We start from the raw sequence: 23,216 nt of genomic DNA, 5'->3' as shown, positions 1-23,216 counted from the left end.
CCTGACCTCGTGATCCGCCCGCCTCGGCCTCCCAAAGTGCTGGGATTACAGGCTTGAGCCACCGCGCCCGGCCTATCCATCTTTTTACTGAAACTAATTATCAGAAGTAAAATCGATTGATATGAATTTAGCACTCTTTGCCCAGTCTCAAAGTCCCTGTCAATAACGAGCAGAGAGCTCAGAAATGGGAAAATGGCAGGAAAAAGGAAATTGGTGATAAGGATGCACAAAATTAAGGGCCTAGATAATAGATGAGCAAGATAACTAATCTCATAATAATGAAGAACTGAGTATACTCTCTCTAGGGTTAGTCCCAAACTTTTCGTTGCTTTTATGTCTGTCTCATTGATATTCTTCCCCAGCGTTTATCTTCTCTTTTATCTTCCCAGTGACAATGATGTTAATTCCAATATCCATCAGGATCCTTAGGACTGGGAAAAAGCCACATACCCACCCACTTTAAGGCAACAGTTCTCCTTTGTTTATTCAGACATGGCCATGACAGTACTTGCTTTGAGACTGGAAACTATTTGGCAACAGAAGATTTAAATTGCATGCTACCTTACTTGGGTTCACTATTAACATACTCAAAGGGAGGTGAGGACATCATTAAAATTTTTTCAAAATCCAGTGACATTTCCTCATAAGTATCAAATGTAGGGACATGCCTGTGACACGTGTTATCCTTTGGTTGGCTGCAATGCAGGACTGAAGATTAGTTCCCTGATCTCAGACCTGACAAGGAAATTCGCTAGTTTCTGGCTAGCGAAACTCTTTCATGGTGCACAGCAACACCAGCTCTCAGTGGGATATCCTGCAGTCTGCTGAAGGGCTAGGCATCTGCTGTGTCCATATCAGAATCTTAAGCTGACCAGGCCTGTTTCTTATTTATTTCTGAAATAAACCTTTTTGAAAGTCGCATAATCAATTGGAACACAAATTAAATACCAGTTTGCAGAATAATAACAAAAAATTTTAAAACCTCCTTTTGACAAACATACGGGATGGGTATATTGCCCCTCATTCTGAGTCTGAACCTCAATGATGTACTTGGATCCTGAGATCTTCAAATTATCACCAAAAGTAAGTCTGAGACTGGACAAGCGGAGACCCTAAAAACCAAATGTAGTCGATCACCTATGCAGCTATCAGTAGGTTTTACGTCCAACCAAAGAAAAGGAAACTTTAAAAAAATAACAAACTAGGGCCAGGCACGGTGGTTCATGCCTGTAATCCCAGCATTTTGGGAGGCCAAGGCAGGCGGATCACCTGGGGTCAGCAGTTCAAGACCAGACTGGCCAACATGGTGAAACCCTGTCGCTACTAAAAATGGGTGTGCGCCTATAATCCCAGCTACTCAGGAGGCTGAGGCAGGAGAATCACTTGAACCCAGAAGGCAGAGGTTGCAGTGAGCTGAGATCATACCATTGCACTCCAGCCTGCGTGACAGATCAAGACTCCGTCTCAAAAAAAAAAAAAAAAAAGTAGTAATTGTTACCTCTGAATTGTGGAAAGACAGGTGATTTTTATTTTCTTCTTTATTTTATTTTCCTGCTTATATTTATGTCTAATTTAAAACATAATAATGCTGTTAGCAAGAAGCAACTAATTTCCTTTAAAACCTTAAAATCATGCAGGCCAGGGGGTGGAAGAAAAATGAAAGCAGAATGTGTAGCGTACTGGAGTATGTATGAAAGAGAGAGATACACATACACAAAACCAGGGACTGATGAAGAATTTCTGCATGGAACAAGAACAGATCATATGGTTGACAAATCCTGAAAAGGACCTGGAAGTTACAGGCATACCAGTAAATCCCAATATACTTACGGAAAACAGGTATAGAGGGTGGAGTTGGTATTTGGTTTAAGAGAATGTATTGCAGAAATGGGAAATAAAACGCATGAGAAAAGTGGTTAATGGTAACTGAAGGCCACTGGCTGTTGTGGAAAAACCATCAACAGTCTTGACTGAAAGAGATGAACAGACTTTTAGGGGAGGGTCCCAGAGTCTAAAAATCAGTTATAAAATAAATAGAATCGCATTTTTGGTCCATATTTTCCCTTTCCAGAATTTCTTGATGAGAGAACTCATAAAAATTTAATCATTTACATAAGGCCACAAAGATATGTATGAAAAGTCTTAAAACAACACATCTTTTGAACTCAAGTATTCCTCTCCTAGAAATTTATCCCAAGGACTAATCAAAGATATATGCAAAAGTAAAGTAGTAGACAAATGGTCATTGCAGTATGGCTTATAATAACTAAACATGCAAACAAATTAATGTTGAGCAATAGGAGATTACTTAAAAATATTGGCACATTCACATCATTTAATATTATGTAGCCATTAAAAATGATGCTGAAGAATTATACTTAACACATGGAAAATGTCCACAATATGAAGTGAGAAAACATTACAAAACAGTATGTGATACGGTTTGGTTCTGTGTCCCCACTCAAATCTCATCTCAAATTGTAATTTCCACGTGTCAGGGGAGGGGCCTGGTGGGAGCTGACTGGATCATGGGGCGGATTTCCCCCTTGCTGCTCTCGTGATAGTGAGTGAGTTCTCACGAGATCTGGTTGTCTGAAAATGTGTGGCACTTCCCCCTTCTCTCTCTCCTGCTCTGCCATGGTAAGACTTTCTTGCTTCCACTTCGCCTTCTGCCATGATCGTAAGTTTCCTGAGGTTTCCTAGCCACGCTTCCTGTTAAGCCTGCAGAACTGTGGGTCCATTAAACCTCTTTTCTTCATAAATTACCCAGTCTCAGGTAGTTCTTTATAGTAGTGTGAACACGGATTAATGTAGTATGACTCCATTTTTTAAAAGTATACACACATATACACAAATAGACTAACATAATATATAAAATGGAAACATTAATGGTTATTCTCAGGAGATGGAGGATCATAGATTATTTTAAAATTGTTTTGGAACTTACCTGTATTTTCCAAACTCCATACATATTACTTTTGTTATCAGAAAAAAGAAGTTACTTTGGAGAATATTAACGAGGTTATATAAGATCATGTCCTTTGCAAGAACATGGATGGAGCCAGAGGCCATTGTCCTTAGCAAAGGAACGCAGGAACAGAAAACCAAATACCACATGCTCTCACTGACAAGCAGGAGCAAAATGATGAGAAAACATAGACACAAAGCGGGGAATGACAGACACTGGGGCCTACGTGAGGGTGGAGGGTCGGGGGAGAAAGAGGATCAGATAAAATAACTATCGGGTACTGAGTGATGAAAGAATTCGTACAGTAAATCCCCATGACACGAGTTTACCTGTAGAACGAACCTGCGCATGTACCCCTGAACGTAACATAAAACTTTTAAAAAATGAGGTTATAAAGAACACCAGGGCTTCAAAAGTACAATATTAATATTTGAATCAGAATATATGAATATATTGTTACACAATGATGGGAGTTAAAAACTTAATTTTTTTTTTTTTTTTTAAGGCAGAGTCTCACTCTATCACCCAGGCTGGAATGCAGAGGCACGATCTCGGCTCACTGCAACCTCTGCTGGGTTTAAGCAATTCTTGTGCCTCAGCCTCCCAAGTAACTTGGACTGCAGGTGCATGCCACCATGCCTGGCTAATTTTTGTATTTTTAATAGAGACAGGGTTTCACCATGTTGGCCAGGCTGGTCTTGAACTCCTGACCTCAAGTGATCTGCCCCCCTCAGATTCCCAAAGTGCTGTGATTACAAGTGTGAGCCACCACACCCAACAAAACTTCCTTTTTTTGGGCGATTGTGGGATCTAGAAATAATAGCGCTTCTCAAGATTGGTTAGATATTTTGTCATTTCCTCAAAATGTAAGCTTTCTATGCCTTTATTGTAAGAAAATAACTCCTTTTTACTATAATCTAAGTTTTACTATAATCTAAGTCCTACAGTCTTCAGGGGCTTTACCATGTGGCTTCTGTCTGGTTTTAAATCAGTCCAGCAGCCATCAGATTTTTTTGATTGTATAAGTTATCAGTAAACTTTTTAAAATTTATTTTTATTTATCAATTAATTAATTAATTATTTTAGAAAAACAGTCTCACTCTGTCACCCAGGCTGAAGTGCAGTGGCACAATCATAGCTCACTGTAGCCTCAAACTCCTGGGCTCAAGTGATCCTCCTGCCTCAGCCTCCCAAAGTGCTGAGATTACAGGTGCGAACTACTGCACCTGGCAAAAAATTTTAAATATGTAGCCACTGCACGATTTCTTTATATATTATATATCTGCACAACTATATTAAAATATGAAATATATCTGAAAATTTATGAAAATAGAAATTTTAAATGATGAGATAAACAAGAGCTCTAGTATTTTCTTCTTATAATCCCATGGATTGTTTTATATGTACTGTACTTTGTACACCACTAGACTGGATGACCACAAAAAGATGGGCTACAACCAAAAAAGACCCACCAAATGTGAATCTCTTCCCTTCAGCTGGTCTACTGGAAACTGAAATGAGGTATTCATCTGCCACTAGTTATTTAATTTGCCCAAAGCTCACAGGTTATCCAGCTAATGGTGGTGACGGTGGTGGTGATGGTGTGTTTACACAAGAAATATCTTCCAAGTCCATACTCTAGCTTACCTTGCTGCTGCAATTTGTAATCAGTGGAATATGCCTTCCCAATGATATTCCATACAGGCCTTAAGCATCCAAATAGTCCTTCAAGAAACCCACCACTGCCACTGCCTGACCTGCTGAACTGAATCTTGATGTCTTCAGTTCCGCTCGTGCTCTCTCCGTCCACCGTGTTGCTGTTCCCCTGAGACACCGCCATCTCTGATTCATCGTGTTCCCTTAGCTGAAGAACGCTGTTCTCAAACTGGTCCCTGGAATCCTCACTTATGCTTGTCAAAACTGTTGTGGTGATGGGGCTGTTCACACTCTCGATTAGCTCTGTTCGTACCATCCCCTTTTCCTGCTGGTCCTCGAGGAGCTTGGGAGAAGGGTGGTTCCCCATAGCTGCGAGCTCATCTTGTAGTCCATTGAAGGTTTTGCTTTCACTGAAGGGTAAGTGTGGAGAAGAGGAGCAGCTCAGGTGCTCCTGAAAGTTGGCCATTGTGCCATGAGTATAACCAAGGTCCTGAGATGACACTCAGAGGATTGTTGGGACAGAGTTCTGACTTAAGAGAGGGCTCCCAAACCTGAGAAAAACAGGAGGGAGATATGAGATCATCTTTTCTTTAGTATGCACACCATGACACTTCTGTTTGCATTAAGAACACTGAAACATGGGGACTGGTTAACCTGTGGGTTCGTCCATGTGATGGAGATAAGTGCAGCAATGAAAATTTATGCTGTGAGAGAGTATTTATGAACATGACAAAATATCCACGACACATTAATATAAAAAACAAGTTAGAACCATATATATAATATTAACTTAAACATTTATTTAAAAGGATATACATACGAGAAAAAAGACTTGAAGGAAAAAATCCAAGGAATTAACAATAGTTAATTTTAGGTGGTTAGATCTGGGAGAGGTTTATATTGTTGTGATTTTCAAGGTATTCTAAGCATTCTGTATTAATATCTATTATTATTTTTTTGAGACGGAGTTTCACTCTTATTGCCCAGGCTGAAGTGCAATGGCATGATTTCGGCTCACTGCAACCTCCGCCTCCCAGGTTAAAGTGATTCTCCTGCCTCAGCCTCCCAAGTAACTGGGATTACAGGCATGCATCATCACACCTGGCTACTTTTTGTATTTTTAGTAGAGACAGGGTTTCTCCATGTTGGTCAGGCAGGTCTCAAACTCCTGACCTCAGGTGATTCACCCACCTTTGCCTCACAAAGTGCTGGGATTACAGGCATGGGCCACTGTGCCCAGCCCAAAGTATGTTCTTATCAGAAATGTGCTTTCTTTTTAAATCCCTTTGTAATAGTCATTCCTTCCTTCACTCTGTACCAAGCATCTAGAATGTGCTAGAGGTCAGGGTATGAAGATGACCTCATTTTGCAGACGGGGTAAAAGAAAGACCAACAAAGGTTGACAGAACAGTGCTTATAATGAATTAAGTAAGTGCTCTGAGAGCACAGAAGAGGGAGGAATAGTTTCAGGGAAAGGTGCTGAAAGGTGATAACTTTTGATCCATTTGAAGGAAGTGTAGGCATTCATTAAGCAAGTCAGAAAGGTGTGAGTGAAAGAAGAGGGGGAGGGTATTACAAGTGTGGGGGGAACCATGAAGGAGGCCATACAAGCTTGAAAGACTATGGAACAGATGAGAAACCCAAAGTGGCTGGAATGTAGGCTATATATAAGCGCATGCAGAAAGACATGAATGGACAGATAGGTAGGGGCTAGATTATAAGGAGCTTTGCACGCCAGGCTGAGTTTGAGATTTTATACTGAAGGTGATGGGGAGCCATAGTAACTTATATTGGGGATTATGGATAAAAATAGACCCTCTCAATTTTATTATTTTCTTATCTTCATAACTGAGACCTAAATTTTAAGCCTTTTATTCATTACCATATCCCATGAATAGCTTGTATTAGTGAACCAATGAAAATATCCTGTCCTCGGCTGGTGTGTTGGCTCACGCCTGTAATCCCAACACTTTGGGAGGCTGAGGTAGGTAGATCATGAGGTCAGGAGTTTGAGACCAGCCTGGCCAGCATGGTGAAATTCCATCTCTACCAAAAATACAAAAAATTAGCCGGGCATGGTGGTGCATGCCTGTAGTCCCAACTACTCAGGAGGCTGAGGCAGGAGAATTGCTGGAACCCAGCAAGTGGCCAAGATTGCACTACTACACTCCAGCCTGGGTGACAGAGCGAGACTCTGGAAGGAGGAGGAGGGGTAGGTGGAGGAGGAGGCAGAGGAGGAGACAGATGAGGAGGAGGAGGAGGAGAAGGAGAAGAAGAAGAAGAGGAAGAAGAAGAAAGAAGAAGAAGAAGAAGAGGAAGAGGAAGAAGAAGAAGAAGAAGAAGAGAAGAAGAGGAAGGAGGAGGAGAGGAAGAAGAGAAGAACAAGAGGAAGAAGAAGAAGAAGGAGGAGAAAATACCCTATCCTCTGAATTCTTATTCATTCACTGAGCTCTTCTTACATGGTATGCAATGTGTTAGGCATTAGTAAATGGACCATAGGTTCCTACCCTTTGGGAACTTACAATCTAGAAGGAAAGACCAATAGATGACAGCCACATGGTTAGATATGGGACAAAGATATGTATAAGGTGCAATGGGAGCTCAGAAAAATAAATATAAAATGTGTCTAGAGACGTTATAAGAAGTTTTGTTTGAATTGAGTCTTGGGGGCGAATTAATGGTCACTAGGAAAGAAAGACTAGGCATTCCAGGTAGTATTGGGAAACAGCAGGAGATAACTCTTAGAAAAAGTAGGCAAAGGCTAGATTATGGTAGGCCTGTATGACAGGCTAAATCTTTAGGGTTTTATCCTCATGACAACAGAGAGCCATTAAGGAATTTTAAGCAAGGGAATAATTTGGTCAGATAAATTAAAATCACATCTATAGAAGTAGAGGTTGGATTCAAAGGGAAAGATTGAAGGTCCAGTTAGAAGTTATAGTTCAAAAAGAAATGATTTGGACCTGAACAAGTCAGTTAGCAATGGCAGTGAAGAGGACAGGAAAGATTTAAGAGGTAGAATTGGTAAGATCTAGTAATTGACTAGACATGGAGGTGGGTAAAGGAAAGGGGGAGAGGAAGACTTTTCAAATCACTTATTTGGAATAATGAACAACAGACAATGTCAATAACTGAGATACGAAATGCCAGAAAGAAAGGTTTGGAAAGAAGACGATTAGCTCAACTATGGACGTACAGAATTTAAGGCCTACTATGCATCATGCACTAAGCTAGGGAGCTAGGCTTTTATTGATGCTATCTGATTTTAAAAAGACACTTTGTAGAGAGAGATTGGAAGAAAGATAAAGATGGGGCTCATTTATCAGAGGGGCAGAAGTTTCCAAATCATAAAGCTAAATTTAAAGTGTATTTATTGAATATATACTCAGTCTGCACAACATGGCAAAAAAAATACAAAAAATACAAAAATTACAAAAATTAGCCAGTCATGGTGGCGTGCGCCTGTAGTATCAGCTACTTGGGTGGAAGGCTGAGGTGGGAGAATCGCTTGAGCCCAGGAAATCAAGGCTGCAGTGAGCTGTGTTTGTGCCACTGTATTCCAGGCTGGGCAACAGAGCGAGACCCTGTCTCAAAAAAGAAAAAAGAATACATACTGAGAATTGTGCCACACACTAGGCTAGATTCTGTGGATACAGAACATTACTGTTACCATTAGTGTTTTTAATAATGAATAAGACAAAGTGCTTTACAATTTACAGAAGCCTGTTTACATAATCAGCAGTACTGGCAAATCAGCTCTTTCCAAAACAACAGCAATCTGGTTTGTAGTGTTTGCTCATTTTCCTAGTGTAAATATTCCCACCATAGCAGATTTCAAGCTAATAAAAGTTTAACAACTTTCTTGCAAAGTTTCTAAATATTTGACAATTGGCTCTTACAAGTTGGTGCATAAGCCAGCTCCAGCACCATAATCCTCATAATAATGTCATTTCTATTTCACAAGAGAAGAAATTTCTCTAAGGTAATATATTCAATAAGTAATAGAAAAGGAATTAAAATCTAGCTCAAAGTCCAGATTCCCCAAATCCTTTGCCTTTTTTACAACACGATGGAACCTCTTATAACTCCTCACTTTCATAGAGTGCTTTCCAGCTTAAAAAATGATGTTATCTGTGATCATTCGATCTAAGTATTTGATCCCTAGGTAAGGAATCCAAAACACAGAATGATTATCCCTATTTTTCACGGGAGGAAATGAAGGCCTAGAAAGAGATAGATGCTAAAGGCCACAGAGCCAGGATGAAATACCAGGTTATTTTTCCTAATCATGACACTCTCTCCTGTACCAGGCAGTCTCTGAGGACATGGTTCCTACCCTGTTGAAGCTCACAGACTACTTACGGAAGTAATAATTACACGTCATCCCCCATGACAAGTGAGCCATATTCTGTTCTACAGAGCCAAGAGAGACGGGAACAATGGTAAAAGAGGTAGGATGTGAAGGTAAGGTGTGTGACGGAGGGAAGGAAATCGGGGTCGAATAAGAGCACTGGCAGGGGCAGGGAAGCGGGAATGACCAGAGGGTGCATGAGGGGGTTGCTGGCCCAGAACCAGTAGTGGCTAATGTGGGGGAGCAGTGTGCAGCAAGGGTGACTCCTGCCTCCACACACGGGCTCTGAAAGCTTATGATACAGTGCAGGTGATTCTTCCCTCCTAACAAACCAGAGAGATCACTTTAACTGGATGGGGTTAGGTTAAGAGGCACTTAAATTATAGGGTATGGAGAAATCTAAGCCTTGAGAAGCTGCCTGGGAATATAAGGTTGGGGCAGGGGGAAGAAAGAAGAAAAACTGGAGCCCTTTATTACAGACCCCATTCCACCCACTCCAGCCTCCCCTCCCCTGTTCTTTTTGTGCTCATCTCTGAGCTTCGACATTACTGATCTCCTCATTATACTTTCTGGCTGATCACCTGCCACGACCTTGAGCTGTCTCCTGCCTTTGGCCTCTCTCACCTTGCCCTGCCTGATCTCTTTTAAGACTGCTGATTTCATACTATCTGACCTGGCCGCTGACTCAGCAGTTACTTCTGGTCTGCCTTGGCTGCCAGGACTCTTGGTTATCCTATACAGCAGCAGTCCCCAACCTTTTTGGCACCAGGGACCAGTTTTGTGGAAGACACTTCTTCCACGGACCAGGGACGGGGGATGGTTTCGAGATGGTTCAAGTGCATTACATGTATTGTGCACTTTATTTCTATTATAATTACACTGTAATATATAATGAAATAATTCTACAACTAACCATAATGTAGAATCAGTGGGAGCCCTGAGCTTGTTTTCCTGCAACTAGATACTCCCATCCGGGGTTGATGGGGGACAGTGATAGATCATTAGTCATTAGATGCTCATAAGGGGAGCACAACCTAGATCCCTAGATCCCTCACATGCACGTTTCACAGTAGGGTTCGCACTGCTATGAGAATCTAATGCCCCCACGGATCTGACAGGAGGTGGAGCTCAGGCAGTAATATGAGTGACAGGGAGTGACTGTAAATACAGAGGAAGCTCTGCTGGCTCACCCACCCGCTGCTCACCTCCTGCTGTTCCACTCAGTTCCTAACAGGCCACAGACTGGTACCAGACCGTGACCTGGAGGTTGGGAACCCCTGCTATACAGCACAAGTGCTATATGCTATTGGTTCACATGAATTGCATACCCAAATATATATGTGAATTTCAGCCAAACACATACTTGTGTGATTTATTTTTTTTGAATCAAACTATCAGACTTTGTATTAATTCCTGGTGAATTTCTACTTTGTCAATTTTTTATCCTGAACTTCTGCCTAATGACATCAAGTTAGGATGAGCTCATACACAAAAAGTTAGAAAAACGCATGTTTGTTTTGTAATTTTTTTCCTATCTCTAACAGGTTAAGGATGAGTGTGACGTGGACCTGTTCCCATTGGCATGGGAATGGGTCTAATCACAGTCATCAAATGCAGTTTGATATTTAAGAGATCAGGGAAAAACAGGACAATCAAGGAATATGGTTCAACCCGCTTATTTCACATATGAGAATCAAATTTCAAAGAGATTGCAGACTTGCTTAATTTAACAACTGCCCAGTGGCAGAGCTGAGATGAGTCCTCCTTCCTCAGCCCAGCTCCTTCCACTAGCATGGTTGTTTGTTTATTCGAAGAGAAACAAATAGCCATGGTATCATGGCCACTGATGACAAAAACAATAGCAATTCACAGTGCTATTCTAGATGCACGAAAACTATTCCCAAGGAAACACTAGCGCCCACCTAGCGGGGTGACCCTGCGCCTATCTACAGGCCAGCAGGAGGCTACCCACTGACTGCTCTCAGAATGGGCAGAGGTGAGGTAAACCTCAAGGTGTGTATAAAGCTGTGTAGTCAAATAGGCTTCCCTCATGCTCACCAAGAATATCCAGTCCAACGTGACCCAACAAAGGCAGAGAAATAGAGAGGTTACAAGAACAAAGGGAAAGAAAAATCATCACCATGGCTATATTCAAATGATCAGAGCTGACTCTACATTTAAGAAGAATGTAGGAAGCTAAAAATACCTAAGTTTTACCTCTGTTAGTATGCACACCCACACGCTGCCACTGCACAGTGAAGAGACTGTCAGGTGGAAACCGTGGAAACACAGGCGGTTCCACTATCTCTGGCTGTCTTCTGCCCTCTCAGTTCCTCTTTCCCTGTGCAAATCTGGCTCAGGTACCCTCACAGGAGCTGATTGTTTGGTCCTTTCCATTCATAAGAAATCAAAACTAGTATATATTAGAAGGAGACAGAAAGGAAGTGGGGCAAGATTTTTGAATGTTGAGAGTCAAAGGGAAAAAGATAAGGAATATCGGAGGGGTAAAGGGCAAGCTTGGAATGGCACCCTTACCAGAAGAAAGTACTATGGGGGCCAGGTGCGGTGGCTCATGCCTGTAATCCCAGCACTTTTGGGAGGCTGAGGCAGGCGGATCACCTGAGGTCAGGAGTCCGAAACCAGCCTGCCCAACATGGCGAAACCCCATCTCTACTAAACATACAAAAAATTAGCTGGGCGTGGTGGCAGGTGCCTGTAATTCCAGCTACTCGGGAGGCTGAGGCAGGAGAATGGCTTGAACCCAGGAGGCGGAGATTGCAGTGACCCGAGATGCTGCCCTTGCACTTCTGCCTGGGCAATAGAGGGAGACTCCGTTTCAAAAACAAAAGAAAAACAAACAAACAAACAAACAAACAAAAAACAAAAAAGAAAAGAAAAAAGAAAAAGAAAGTACTCTGGGAAGGTCTGTAGGTGAGGTGATGCTACTGCCGCCCTTACAACAGGTCCCGAACTGCAAAGGGCGCAGGAAGTGCTCCCATATCTGCCCTTGAGGAACACTTTCCCTGCCTTCTGAGTTTCTTGGCCCCAAGAGGAGGAAGTGGTTTGTGCAAAATTAGTCGGCAAGAGTTGGAGACAGCAGCAGCTGCGCATTTGGCCAGGCACTGCCAATTTCTGGAAATTACCTTGGTTTTGTGCCAAGATCCCAGGATGCAATGTAGAGAGAAAGAGGAATGGAGGAGGCAATGTGGCCAAATGGCTCTCAAATTCTTGGATTTCTATCATAGAATACAATTTTTCCCATGTTACTTATTGAGGATTTTTATAATGATCAGATTTTGAATTTTATATCATAAATATGAATAAATCAAAAGATTTTGGACAATTTAGCCCCACAAAGTTTTTGGTGTGACTAAAATTGAATAAAAAATTAAATTAAGCATTATTTCTACAAGATTTATTGATTGATGCTGAGCTCTGTCTAAGCTACCTTCTCTTTACTTGGCGTCTTCTTGCCTATCTTTAAAAATGAATACAACACTGCCATCTTAGCCTTCTGGTCATTTCTCTAAAATTCATATAGCGGTTGAGAACGTAAAATATTTTCTGCTGCTAGGAGCATCAATCCCATTTTAAAATTTGGATGATGCTACTTGTGCATAGTAATAACATAAAATGATCTTTCCAGGATAGAGGTCTGTCACCCAGATCTTAATTTGAACTCTGAAAACATTAGCTAGTATTCTCGAATGGAGTTGTATGGTTAGAAGTATGTGACTTCAAATTAGATAAAAAGAATGGCCTACAATTGTGCCTTTATTCCTACTTACTCTCTTAACTGTGGACCATCTCCTGAAATGCCTATTTGAAGGAACAATAAAAACTCAGTCGAGAAATCCACTGACCTACCTCATTTGACCTTCTTTATAACATTTCATTCAACAATTATGCATTCAAAAATATTGATTCCATGTTTGCCATGTACCTATATTTTCGGTTAAAATTATGAATGTTTAATAATCTTGAAGTATGCTGGAGACAGCAAAAAAATAAAAATTACAAAGAAGCAAATTCTCCATGGTGACAAATTACCTTCTGAATACCAGTACCTATAAACGATGATTACAGTTATAATAAGTTTTTTGTAGGCTTTAAAACCAATAAAGATACTTCATTTTCAGAGTAGTAGTCTGTAAATTTATCAAGAAATAGAAACTTATGAGACTTCAAAAATGCCTTAAGTCAAAAGTGAAACATCTTGACCAAAGGAATGATTTAGCCATAAATCATATCATAAATGCTATCTCCATAAATCTTTAATAAATAATATATAGTATTTTAAGTATTAATATTCAACATTTTCTGACCTAAATCCAACTTGCCATGTGAATGATAAAATCAATAACTTTAAATGTTTTAAAAATAAGATACAGACATATATGTACCTTTAAATATATAAATATTAATAGGTATAAAAAATCAAAATGTTTATAATTAAGTAAACATTTTAAGAAATTAGCTTTAAAAGGTCATCAGTGGTTATTATTGTTGTTCTTTGAAGTTTTCTATATTTTTCCAAATTTCTACCATTAGTATGTATTATTTGTTTAATCAGAGGTTTTCAATACAAATCCTTGTTGCTTTAAACAAACAGATTAATGGGCCCACTTCATTATATTTGCAGATATGAAAAATAATGTGAAATGTTAAGGATACTGTCAGGAAAGCTAATTGTCACTGTGTGCTGAGGCTTGCAAACAGGCTTAAAAAGAATTATAGGCCAGATGTGGTGGCTCACGCCTGTAATTCCAACATTTTGGGAGACCAAGGTGGAAGGCTCACCTGAGGTCAAGAGTTCGAGACCAGCCTGGCCAACATGGTGAAACCCCAGCTCTACTAAAAATACAAAAATTAGCAGGGTGTGGTGGTGCACACCTGTAGTCCCAGCTACTCAGAAGGCTGAGGCAGAATTGCTTTAACCCAGGAGGCAGAGGCTGCAGTGAGCCAAGATCATGCCACTGCACTCCGGCCTGAGCGACAGAGTGAGACTGTCTCAAAAAAAAAAAAAAAAAAGGATTATAAATTCAAAATGAAAAGAAAAGTGAACTTGAAAAGATGACAATGAGCAAACAAAAGTTAATGACTCCTATTTTGTTTTTACCTTTTCTACTGATGAGATTCACATTCATTCTACAAAAGGTAGAATGATCATGATTAAGAGAACTGAAACCCAAAAGAGATGAAGAGACAAGAACGTATATCAGTGTCTTGATTATTTCCAACTTCTAAGGTCCAGATGAATTACATGTGAAGGCACCAAAACTCTTGCATTTAGGATTACAACAACAACTTTTGGTAAAGAATTATCTTCAGGAACTATGAGCAAGACAGTTGTTCATGGAAAAGTAGAAGATAAAGAAATACCCTATTTTTTTAAAGGAAGATTACAGAATATATAGAACTATGAACTTGAATTGGTCCCTGATAAGATACTAAGTATACAATAAGCATTCAATAAATGCTAGTCCCTTTCCTTTTCTTTTCCTTTTGTGACTGTTTCCTCTCTCTTTTTGGAACTCTCCTAAGACACATAGTTTAGGAGAACAAGAATTGAAATGGTTTAAAAATTATTATTAGGCCAGGTGAGGTGGCTCAAGCCTGTAATCCCAGCACTTTGGGAGGCCGAGATGGGTGGATCACGAGGTCAGGAGATCGAGACCATCCTGACTAACATGGTGAAACCCCGTCTCTACTGAAAAAATACAAAAAACTAGCCGGGCGTGGTAGCGGACGCCTGTAGTCCCAGCTACTCGGGAGGGTGAGACAGGAGAATGGCATAAACCCGGGAGGCGGAGCTTGCAGTGAGCTGAGATCCGGCCACTGCACTCCAGCCTGGGTGACAGAGCGAGACTCTGTCTCAAAAAAAAAAATTACTGTTAAATGTAAAAGTTAAAAGAAAAATAAAATTAAAATTATTTTTAAAGAATTTGTTTCATAGCTGGGCAAGGTGGCTCATGCCTGTAATCCTAGCACTTTGAGAGGCTGAGGCGGGAGGATTGCTTGAGCCCAGGAGTTCAAGACCAGCCTGGGCAACACAGTGAGACTCTGTTACTACAAAGAAAAATTAGCTGGGCATGGTGGCACGTGCCTGTAGTCCCAACTACTCACTAGGCTGAGGATCACTTGAGCCCAGTGAGCCATGATTGCTCCACTGTGGTCTAGTTTGAACAACACAGCAAGGCTCTGTCTCAAAAAAGAAGCGCTATAATATACACTTTAAAGTTATTTCTCATCCAAACAATCAATATTCAGATGTACTTCATCATATTGAGAGTAATATTTTAAGGGCTTAAGAGAGAAGGCGCTAGAGGAAGATAGATCTGGATTCAAATCGTAGTCACTAACCTCACCATAACTCTCTCTAAGCCTCAATTTTGTCGTCTATCATTAGCAGTAATAACAGAATCCACCTCATAGAGTAGATGATTATATGAGATAGTACATATATAACACATTTAGCCTCAATATTTGTTAGCTATGCAAATCTTTAGAAGAACTACAATAAACAAATAATATGTCAATATGCTCTATATATATGTGAAATCAAGGGGAATAAAAAGAAGGGCAAGGGAAAGACAAGTAAGCTTTTCTTTAGGAAAGTGATAAGATGAGAAAAGAGAGCTAAGAAGAGAGAAACGGGTTGATATATATAGAAACTGAGGCAAGCTGAGCTTGTAACATTCATTTGGTATTATCAATGAAAGCACAAAGAATCAATAAATAGTGAGATACCAGGTGAAAAGGGTAAAAGCAAGATGGAAAATAGGAGACAAAAATCCCAAATGTATGCAACTTCTTTTTCATATTTCATTTCCTTTGTCTTTAATTACAGTCGTTATTTTTACATTCTAGGTTTTAATTACATTGCACACACAAAAAGGAAGGTTCTACATAGCTATAATGTTTGGGAGAATATTAATACTATGTAGTTCTAGCATTTGGGAGAAAAAAATTGGCTGGGCGCAGTGGCTCGCACCTGCAATCCCAGCACTTTGGGAGGCCGAGGCAGGCAGGTCACCTGAGGTTGGGAGTTTGAGACCAGCCTGACCAACATGGAGAAACCCCATCTCTACCAAAAATACCAAATTTGCCGGGCGTGGTGGCACATGCCTATAATCCCAGCTACTCAGGAGGCTGAGGCGGGGGAATCACTTGAACCCGGGAGGCAGAGGTTGCAGTGAGACAAGATCACACCATTGCACTCCAGCCTGGGCAACAAGAGTAAAACTCTGTCTCAAACAAAACAAAACAAAACAAAACACACACAAAAAAATTAACCCCTCTGGTTTTATATTGTGATGTTAAATTAGGAGATGATTTCATTGACCCAAGAAAATATCTCTAGAAAAACATTGCTTATGCTTTAAACATAAGAATAATTAGACCAGGGCAGGGCAGGGTGGCTCATACCTGTAATCCCAGCACTTTGGGAGGCTGAAGCAGTAGATCACTTGAGCCCAGGAGTTCAAGACCAGCCTGGGCAACATGACAAAACCCTGTCTGTATTAAAAATACAAAACAAAAATTAGCTAGGCATGGTGGCACATGCCTGTAGTCCCAGCTACTCAGGAGGCTGAGGCACGAGAATCTCTTGAAGCCGGGATGCAGAGGTTGCAGTGAGCCGTGATCACGCCACTGCACTCCAGCCTGGGAGACAGAGTGAGACACTACCTCAAAAATAAATAAATAAATAAATAAATGAACAAAATCTATGCCATTTGGGAAGTGATGGATAGTGTGCTGCTTAGTAAGAATAGGCTGGCTCTGCTGTCAGGAGATTCATGACTCTAAGCAAGTGAGAAGGGAGGAAAACTCTTTAAAAAATGTGTTTTAAGAGTAGAGACAGGATCTCACTATATTGCCCAGGCTGGTCTTGAACTCCTGGCCTCAAACAATACTCCCACTTCAGCCTCCCAAAATGCTAGGATTACAGGCATGAGCCACCACGCCTGGCCAAAAAATCTTTTTGAAAGAAATTATATTATGAAAATTTTCTTTTCTCATTAAATTCATTGTCAGTATTTAGATTGTTTTGTGGAACAGTAAAATATAACTAGAGATATCAATATATAATACATTCTGTACTTACGTTATACTATACATTAAAATCAAATAATTCATTGCCAGTTTAATATTTCAGGCTGTTGAAGAGCATCAGTAACAGACTTCGACTTCCAATGACATATATGAAAGTTCTCACAAAGCTGCAGATTATACACACTGTTCCTGGGCAAGTCCTAGATATACTTGGCAGGCAAGATGTCATCAAAAGTCCTTCTGCCATCCTTGCATTGCTTTTCCAGGCCTTTCTTAAGAATGGTAGAATCATAGATGGTTCAAGTTGGAGGGAGCAGTGATTGGGCCATGCCTTCTATTTGTCAAGATAAACAACTAAGTCTCATAAGTTTGTGAGAGTAGAATCAAACATTGTTTATCTCTGTACCTTGTCCTTTTTCTTTTCCCGCCATCTAGCCTCAGCACCTAGTGCAGAACCTGATATAATATGGTGGAATTCACTTTTTGGATGAGAAGATTTTACACGCGCACAGAGCAATGTGATAACATATTAACAACATTTATTGAGATTATGTGAAACTGCTCTAAACACATTTCCCATATTCACTTCTCTAATCCTCACATCAACCCTTTGGGAAAGGTACTATTATTACCCCTTGACAATAATTGGTGAAAAGTTGGGGCACAGATAGTTTAAATGACTCACAGCTACTAAGTGGTGAAGACAGGAATTGAACCCAGTTCCACTCCAGTTCCACAGCCTGAGCCCAAGACCAACCCCTTAACCACAACACTGTATTGTCGATATTATAATGGGCTTCTGTTTAACTAAAAAAGGTCTAGGTCAGAAAAATATGGAATAGGCTCATATTTTACCTTGAACTTAGGTTCTAAACTTAGGGTGAAAGGTACAAATTCTTAGCAATAACTAAAGATAATTGGAGAATTCTAAAATATGCTCACTTTCTTTAGGATTTACTCCATTCTGGTTTTTGTTTTGTTTTGTTTTGTTTCGAAATGGAGTCTTGCTCTGTTGCCCAGGCTGGAGTGCAGTGGCACAGTCTCAGCTCACTGCAACATCTGCCTCCTGGGTTCAAACGATTCTCCTGCCTCAGCCTGCCGAGTAGCTGGGACTACAGGCGCGTGCTGCCGCACTCAGCTAATTTTTGCATTTTTAGTAGACGTAGGGTCTCATCATTTTGGCCAGGCTGGTCTCGAACTCCTGGCCTCAGGCAATCCACCTGCCTCAGCCTCCGAAAGTGCTGGGATTACAGGCATGAACCACTGCTCTCAGCCCCATTCTGTTTTTAACATTAAAACTCTATACTTGCATCATCCAATATTGTAGCTTCTAGTTATATGTAGTTATTTAACTTTAATTAAAATTAAATAAAATAAAGGTTTAGTTCCTCAGCTGTACTAGTCCATTTTAGGTATTCAGTAGCCACATGTGGCTAGTGACAACCATATAGGACAGTGCAAAAAATAACATTTCCATCATTACAGGAAGTTCCATTGGACAGTGTCGCTCTATGTGCTTTATTCCTATTAATAGATTGATCTGTTCTAAGGATTAACCAACATCGTGGCTCCCTTCCTACATGGGGATTTGCTAACTGCACAGTACTCCACTACCCTCTTTAATATGACAGGTTTGCAACCATGTTTTAGTAATATTTGTGAATGATTTAAGTATAGTTCATTCTAATGATGATTTATCAGGATCAAACTGAATTGGGGATTTCATCTTTTAAAAGACTGTCCAAGGAACCACAGCCAGGTGTCTAAAAGGAGTCAGAGGAATAATTTTCAATACCTAAGTAGGTTCATTTGTGGAAAATCTAAAAAATGAAATTAGATTACTGCTACCATCATTCCTTGAAGCTCCTAATCACAGGACTAGTGTAGGTGAAAAGCAGAAACCTAGGGGAGGGCTAATGGAGGAAAAGGTGAATAGGAACAGAAGTTTTACCAAATCACCAGAAGTATGTGTCACTTCTCAGAGGAGACTGTGTTACAGATAACCAGGACAAAAACTCCAGGAAGAACAAAGCACTCCTGACTCTGGATCCAATGTCAAATTTTAATAGAGCAGTAACCAAAGCCAAAGTAGTGAGAGATCCTATTGTTTTAGACTTTTACATTTCTTGTGACTTACTGTTGTTTTTGTTCACAGAAGTAGTCCTGAGTTTTAATTTTTTTAAGTAATGATTCAATCAAGATGATACTCTAGAAAATGTGTGATAGAACATTTTGAGCTTTACCAAAAATAGAAATCTGAAATTGTCAAAGATTGGCCATTTTTCACTTGTCTTATGTCACTGTTTTGAAATGACTTTGTGCTAGAGTGTAATCCATACCCATTGTTTAATTATTCATTGAGGGTAGTTTCAATTTCTACTCCCAATATATAGCTGAAATTTGCAGACTATTAAAGGATCCTAGATAAATCCCATCTGTCCAAAACAAGGATGGCAAGGAAGAACATCAATAAATATTAATTATTGATTCTAAGTGCTAAAAAAATGATAAATATATAAGACAGTTCTAATGGAAAGAAAAATAAATGCAAAATAATAAACTATTTGTGACAGAAAACAATATGTAGTCCCTCAATACAAAGATAAATATTACAAAGGATAGAATTTAAAGACATATTTAGGCTGGGCATGGTGGCTTACACCTGTAGTCCCAGCACTCTGGGAGGCTGAGGTGGGAGGATCACCTGAGGTCAGGAGTTCGAGACCAGCCTGGCCAACATGGTGAACCCCCATATCTACTAAAAATAGAAAAATTAGTTGGGCGTGTGGTACACGCCTTTGTCCAGCTACTCAGGAGGCTGAGGTAGGAGAATCACTTGAACCTGGGAGGTGGAAGCTGCAGTTAGCTGAGATCGTGCCACTGCACTCCAGCCTGGATGACAGAACAAGATTCTGTCTCAAAAAAAAAAAGACATATTTAGCTGCCTCCCTATAGGAATCATACTTTTAATTCATTACAAGTTCACACGGTTTCATTAAGTGCTCCTAAAAAGTTGCATATAAATCACAATTTAAAAATAACATTTAAAAATCACTAATAGAAATTACTATTTGAAGTATCACTGATAAATCTACTTGCAAAATGAAGAATCCTTCTGAAATGCTAATGATTGCTTTATTATTGTACTTGTTTGCTTAATTTGAATTTTCTGTTGTTTCAATGTCTAGTATTAGTTATTTAATTAAACATCAATTTCATAACTCTTAGTAAATTTGCCTGAGTAGGTGGTGTGTCCAGCAAATCTACCTGAGAAGTTAGTATTTGTCATGGGCTTGGAAACCGAATGCCCAAACATTTTAGAACTGTGTGCAAAATAACAGCAATAAGATTTTGTATAAAGGCTTGATGACTCTTCATATGAGTAAACTGTGAGGTTTTGTACATGGGTTTCGTGACGTACATTCTGGCTATATGCAAATGTTTTTCCCTTCATTTTCTGATTTTTTTCTCTGTGTTCTAAATAACTGATTGCAAATTCATGTGTATGCATGTCTAGCTGTTCTTGAAGCATGATATAATCTACAGTTAGGACATCTCATAAAGTGAGGACAAGAAGAGACAACTCTGCATGAAGAAGCCAGGAAAAACCAAGGGCCCTTTTACCTAATACTTTGCTTCCGACAATAGCTTTGAATGGGGAGTCATTGTTTTTTGTGACATCTGTTTACAAAAGGAATGGGTGTAACATAAACTCATTTTTCTTAATAGCCCATGGAAGAATCTTATTCATAAGTTGAACCTTTTTTTTTTTTTTTTTTTTGAGACAGAGTCTTGCTCTGTTGCCCAGGCTGGAGTGCAGTGGTGTGATCTTAGTTCACTGCAACCTCTGCCTCCTGAGTTCAAGTGATTCTCCTGCCTCAGCCTTCTGAGTAGCTGAGATTACAGGTGCACACCACAACACCTAGCTTTTTAATAGAGACAGGTTGCTCCATGTTGGTCAGGCTGGTCTTGAACTCCTGACCTCAGGTGATCTGCCCACCTCGGTCTCCCAAAGTGTTGGGATTATAGGCATGAGCCACTGTGTGGGCCTATTTTTTAATTTTTAAAAATTGACACATAATAATTGTACATTGTTATGGGATACAGAATGATGTTTCGATACATGTAATACATAGTGAGCATATTGGGGAAATTAGCATATACATCATCTTGAACATTTATCTTTTTTTGTGTTGGGAACATTTTTCTCTTTTCTAGCTATTTGGGAATACATATTATTGTTAACTATAGCCATCCTGCAGTACTATGGGACACTATAGCTATAGAATTTATTCCTCCTGTCTAGCTATAATTTTGTATATTTTAACAAATCCCTCCCTATCCATCCTTCCCAGCCTCTAGAAACCTCTGTTCCACTCTTTACACCTATGAGTTTAACTTTCTTAGCTTCTGGGTATGAATGAGAACACGTGGTGTTTAACTTTCTGTTACTGGCTTATTTCACTTAACATAACGTCCTCTAGGCCAGGGATCCCCAGCTCCCAGGCCGCAGACTGGTACCTGTTTGTGGCTTGTTAGGAACTAGGCTGCACAGCAGGAAGTGAGTGGCAGGCGAGCATTACCGCCTGAGCTCTGCCTCCTGTCAGATCAGCAGCGGCGTTAGATTCTCACAGGAGTGCAAACCCTATTGTGAACTGCACATTCGAGGGATCTCACAAGGTTGTGCGCACCTTATGAGACTCTAATGCCTGATGATCTGAGGTGGGACAGTTTCATCCTCAAACCATTCCCACCCACCACCCACCACATCCCTGGTCTGTGGAAAAACTGTCTTCCATGAAACTGGTCCATGGTACCAAGAAGGTTGGGGACTGCTGCTCTAGGCTCATCCATGTTGCTGCAAATGACAGGATTTAATTCTTTTTTATGGCTGAATAGTATTCAGTTGCATACATATACCACATTTTCTTTATCTATTCTTCTATTGTCAGACACGGGTTGATTCATACCTTGGCTACTGTGAATAGTCCTGCAATAAACACTTAGGGGTGCAGATACCTCTTCAGTGTACTGGTTCCTTTTCCTTTGGGTAAATACTCAGTAGTGGGGTTGCTGGACCATATGGCAGTTCTATTTGTGTTTTTTTTTGAGGAACCTTCATACTGTTCTCCGTAGTGCTGTACTAGTTTACATTCCTACCAACAGTGCATAAGAGTTCCCTTTTCTCTGCATCCTTGCCAGCATTTATGTTTTTATCTTTTTGATAATAGTCATTTTAATGGGTGAGGTGATATCTCATTGCGGTTTTGATTTGTACTTCCCTGATAATCAAGGATATTAAGCTTATTTTAAATTAATTAAATAGAGACAGGGTCTCACTCTATAGCCCAGGCTGGAGTGCAGTGGTGCGATCTCAGCTCACTGTGACCTCCGCCTCCTGGGTTCAAACAATTCTTCTGCGTCAGCTTCCCAAGTAGCTGGGACTACAGGCACATGCCACCATGCCCGGCTAATTTTGGTATTTTTAGTAGAGACGGGGTTTCACTATATTGGCCAGGCTGCTCTTGAACTCCTGAACTTGTGATCTGCCCACCTTGGCCTCCCAAAGTGCTGGGATTACAGGTGTGAGCCACTGGGCCCAGCCTCCAGTCTGCAATTCTAAGGCAGGACACACACTTCTTGCATCATCTCAGTTGCTCTTGTCTGATCTATGTCCAACTGTAGTTCACCTTTATATGTATATATTTATACATATTTATATATATATATTTCACTGGTAGACGCCTTCTGATGATGCCCAATGTGGTAGTGAGATGAACAAAAACAGCACACAGAGCAAATTTCATGTCTAACCTCCCATTAATGCAAGGTTGCCCTAGGACTGTAATAAATCAGATTGTAATGAAGCCTGGTATATTACAAATAGTTGTTGTCCCATGTTTATTACATGATGCTTATGATGTGCTGTAATTGCAGAGAATGCAGGTTTTCAAATCAGAAATACCTTGTTTATTCTTAGCCACTTATCTGCTGTGAAGTCTTTGACAGTTATGTAAATATTCTGAATACTAGTTGTCTCACTTGTACACAGGATATACTAAACCTCCCTTTTGGGGTTGTTGTAGATGCAAATCAAACTAATTGGCTTTTTTTTCTTTTTTGAGATGTAGTCTCACTCTGTTGTCCAGGCTAGAGTGCAGTGGCATCATCTCAGCTCACTGCAAC

General features: G+C 40.1%; 1 protein-coding gene across 1 annotated transcript in view; it reads right to left on the bottom strand.

Moving 5' to 3' along the window:
• The window catches only part of LOC105514485 (mitogen-activated protein kinase kinase kinase 13-like), a gene marked incomplete at its 3' end in the record, with an annotated part of 164,890 nt that overhangs the window by 10,209 nt on the left and 131,465 nt on the right, over positions 1–23,216 (bottom strand). Inside the window, exon 3 of the mRNA XM_011945865.1 lies at positions 4,616–5,175. Coding sequence (XP_011801255.1) covers positions 4,616–5,090 — 475 coding nt within the window. The remainder of the gene's footprint in view (positions 1–4,615; positions 5,176–23,216) is intronic.

This window comes from Colobus angolensis, unplaced genomic scaffold (genome assembly GCF_000951035.1).
Source record: "Colobus angolensis palliatus isolate OR3802 unplaced genomic scaffold, Cang.pa_1.0 Scaffold245, whole genome shotgun sequence".
NCBI classification, from domain to species: Eukaryota; Metazoa; Chordata; class Mammalia; order Primates; family Cercopithecidae; genus Colobus; species Colobus angolensis.
Note: the sequence above shows the minus strand (reverse complement) of the source record. Positions and strands in the feature narration are given on the sequence as shown.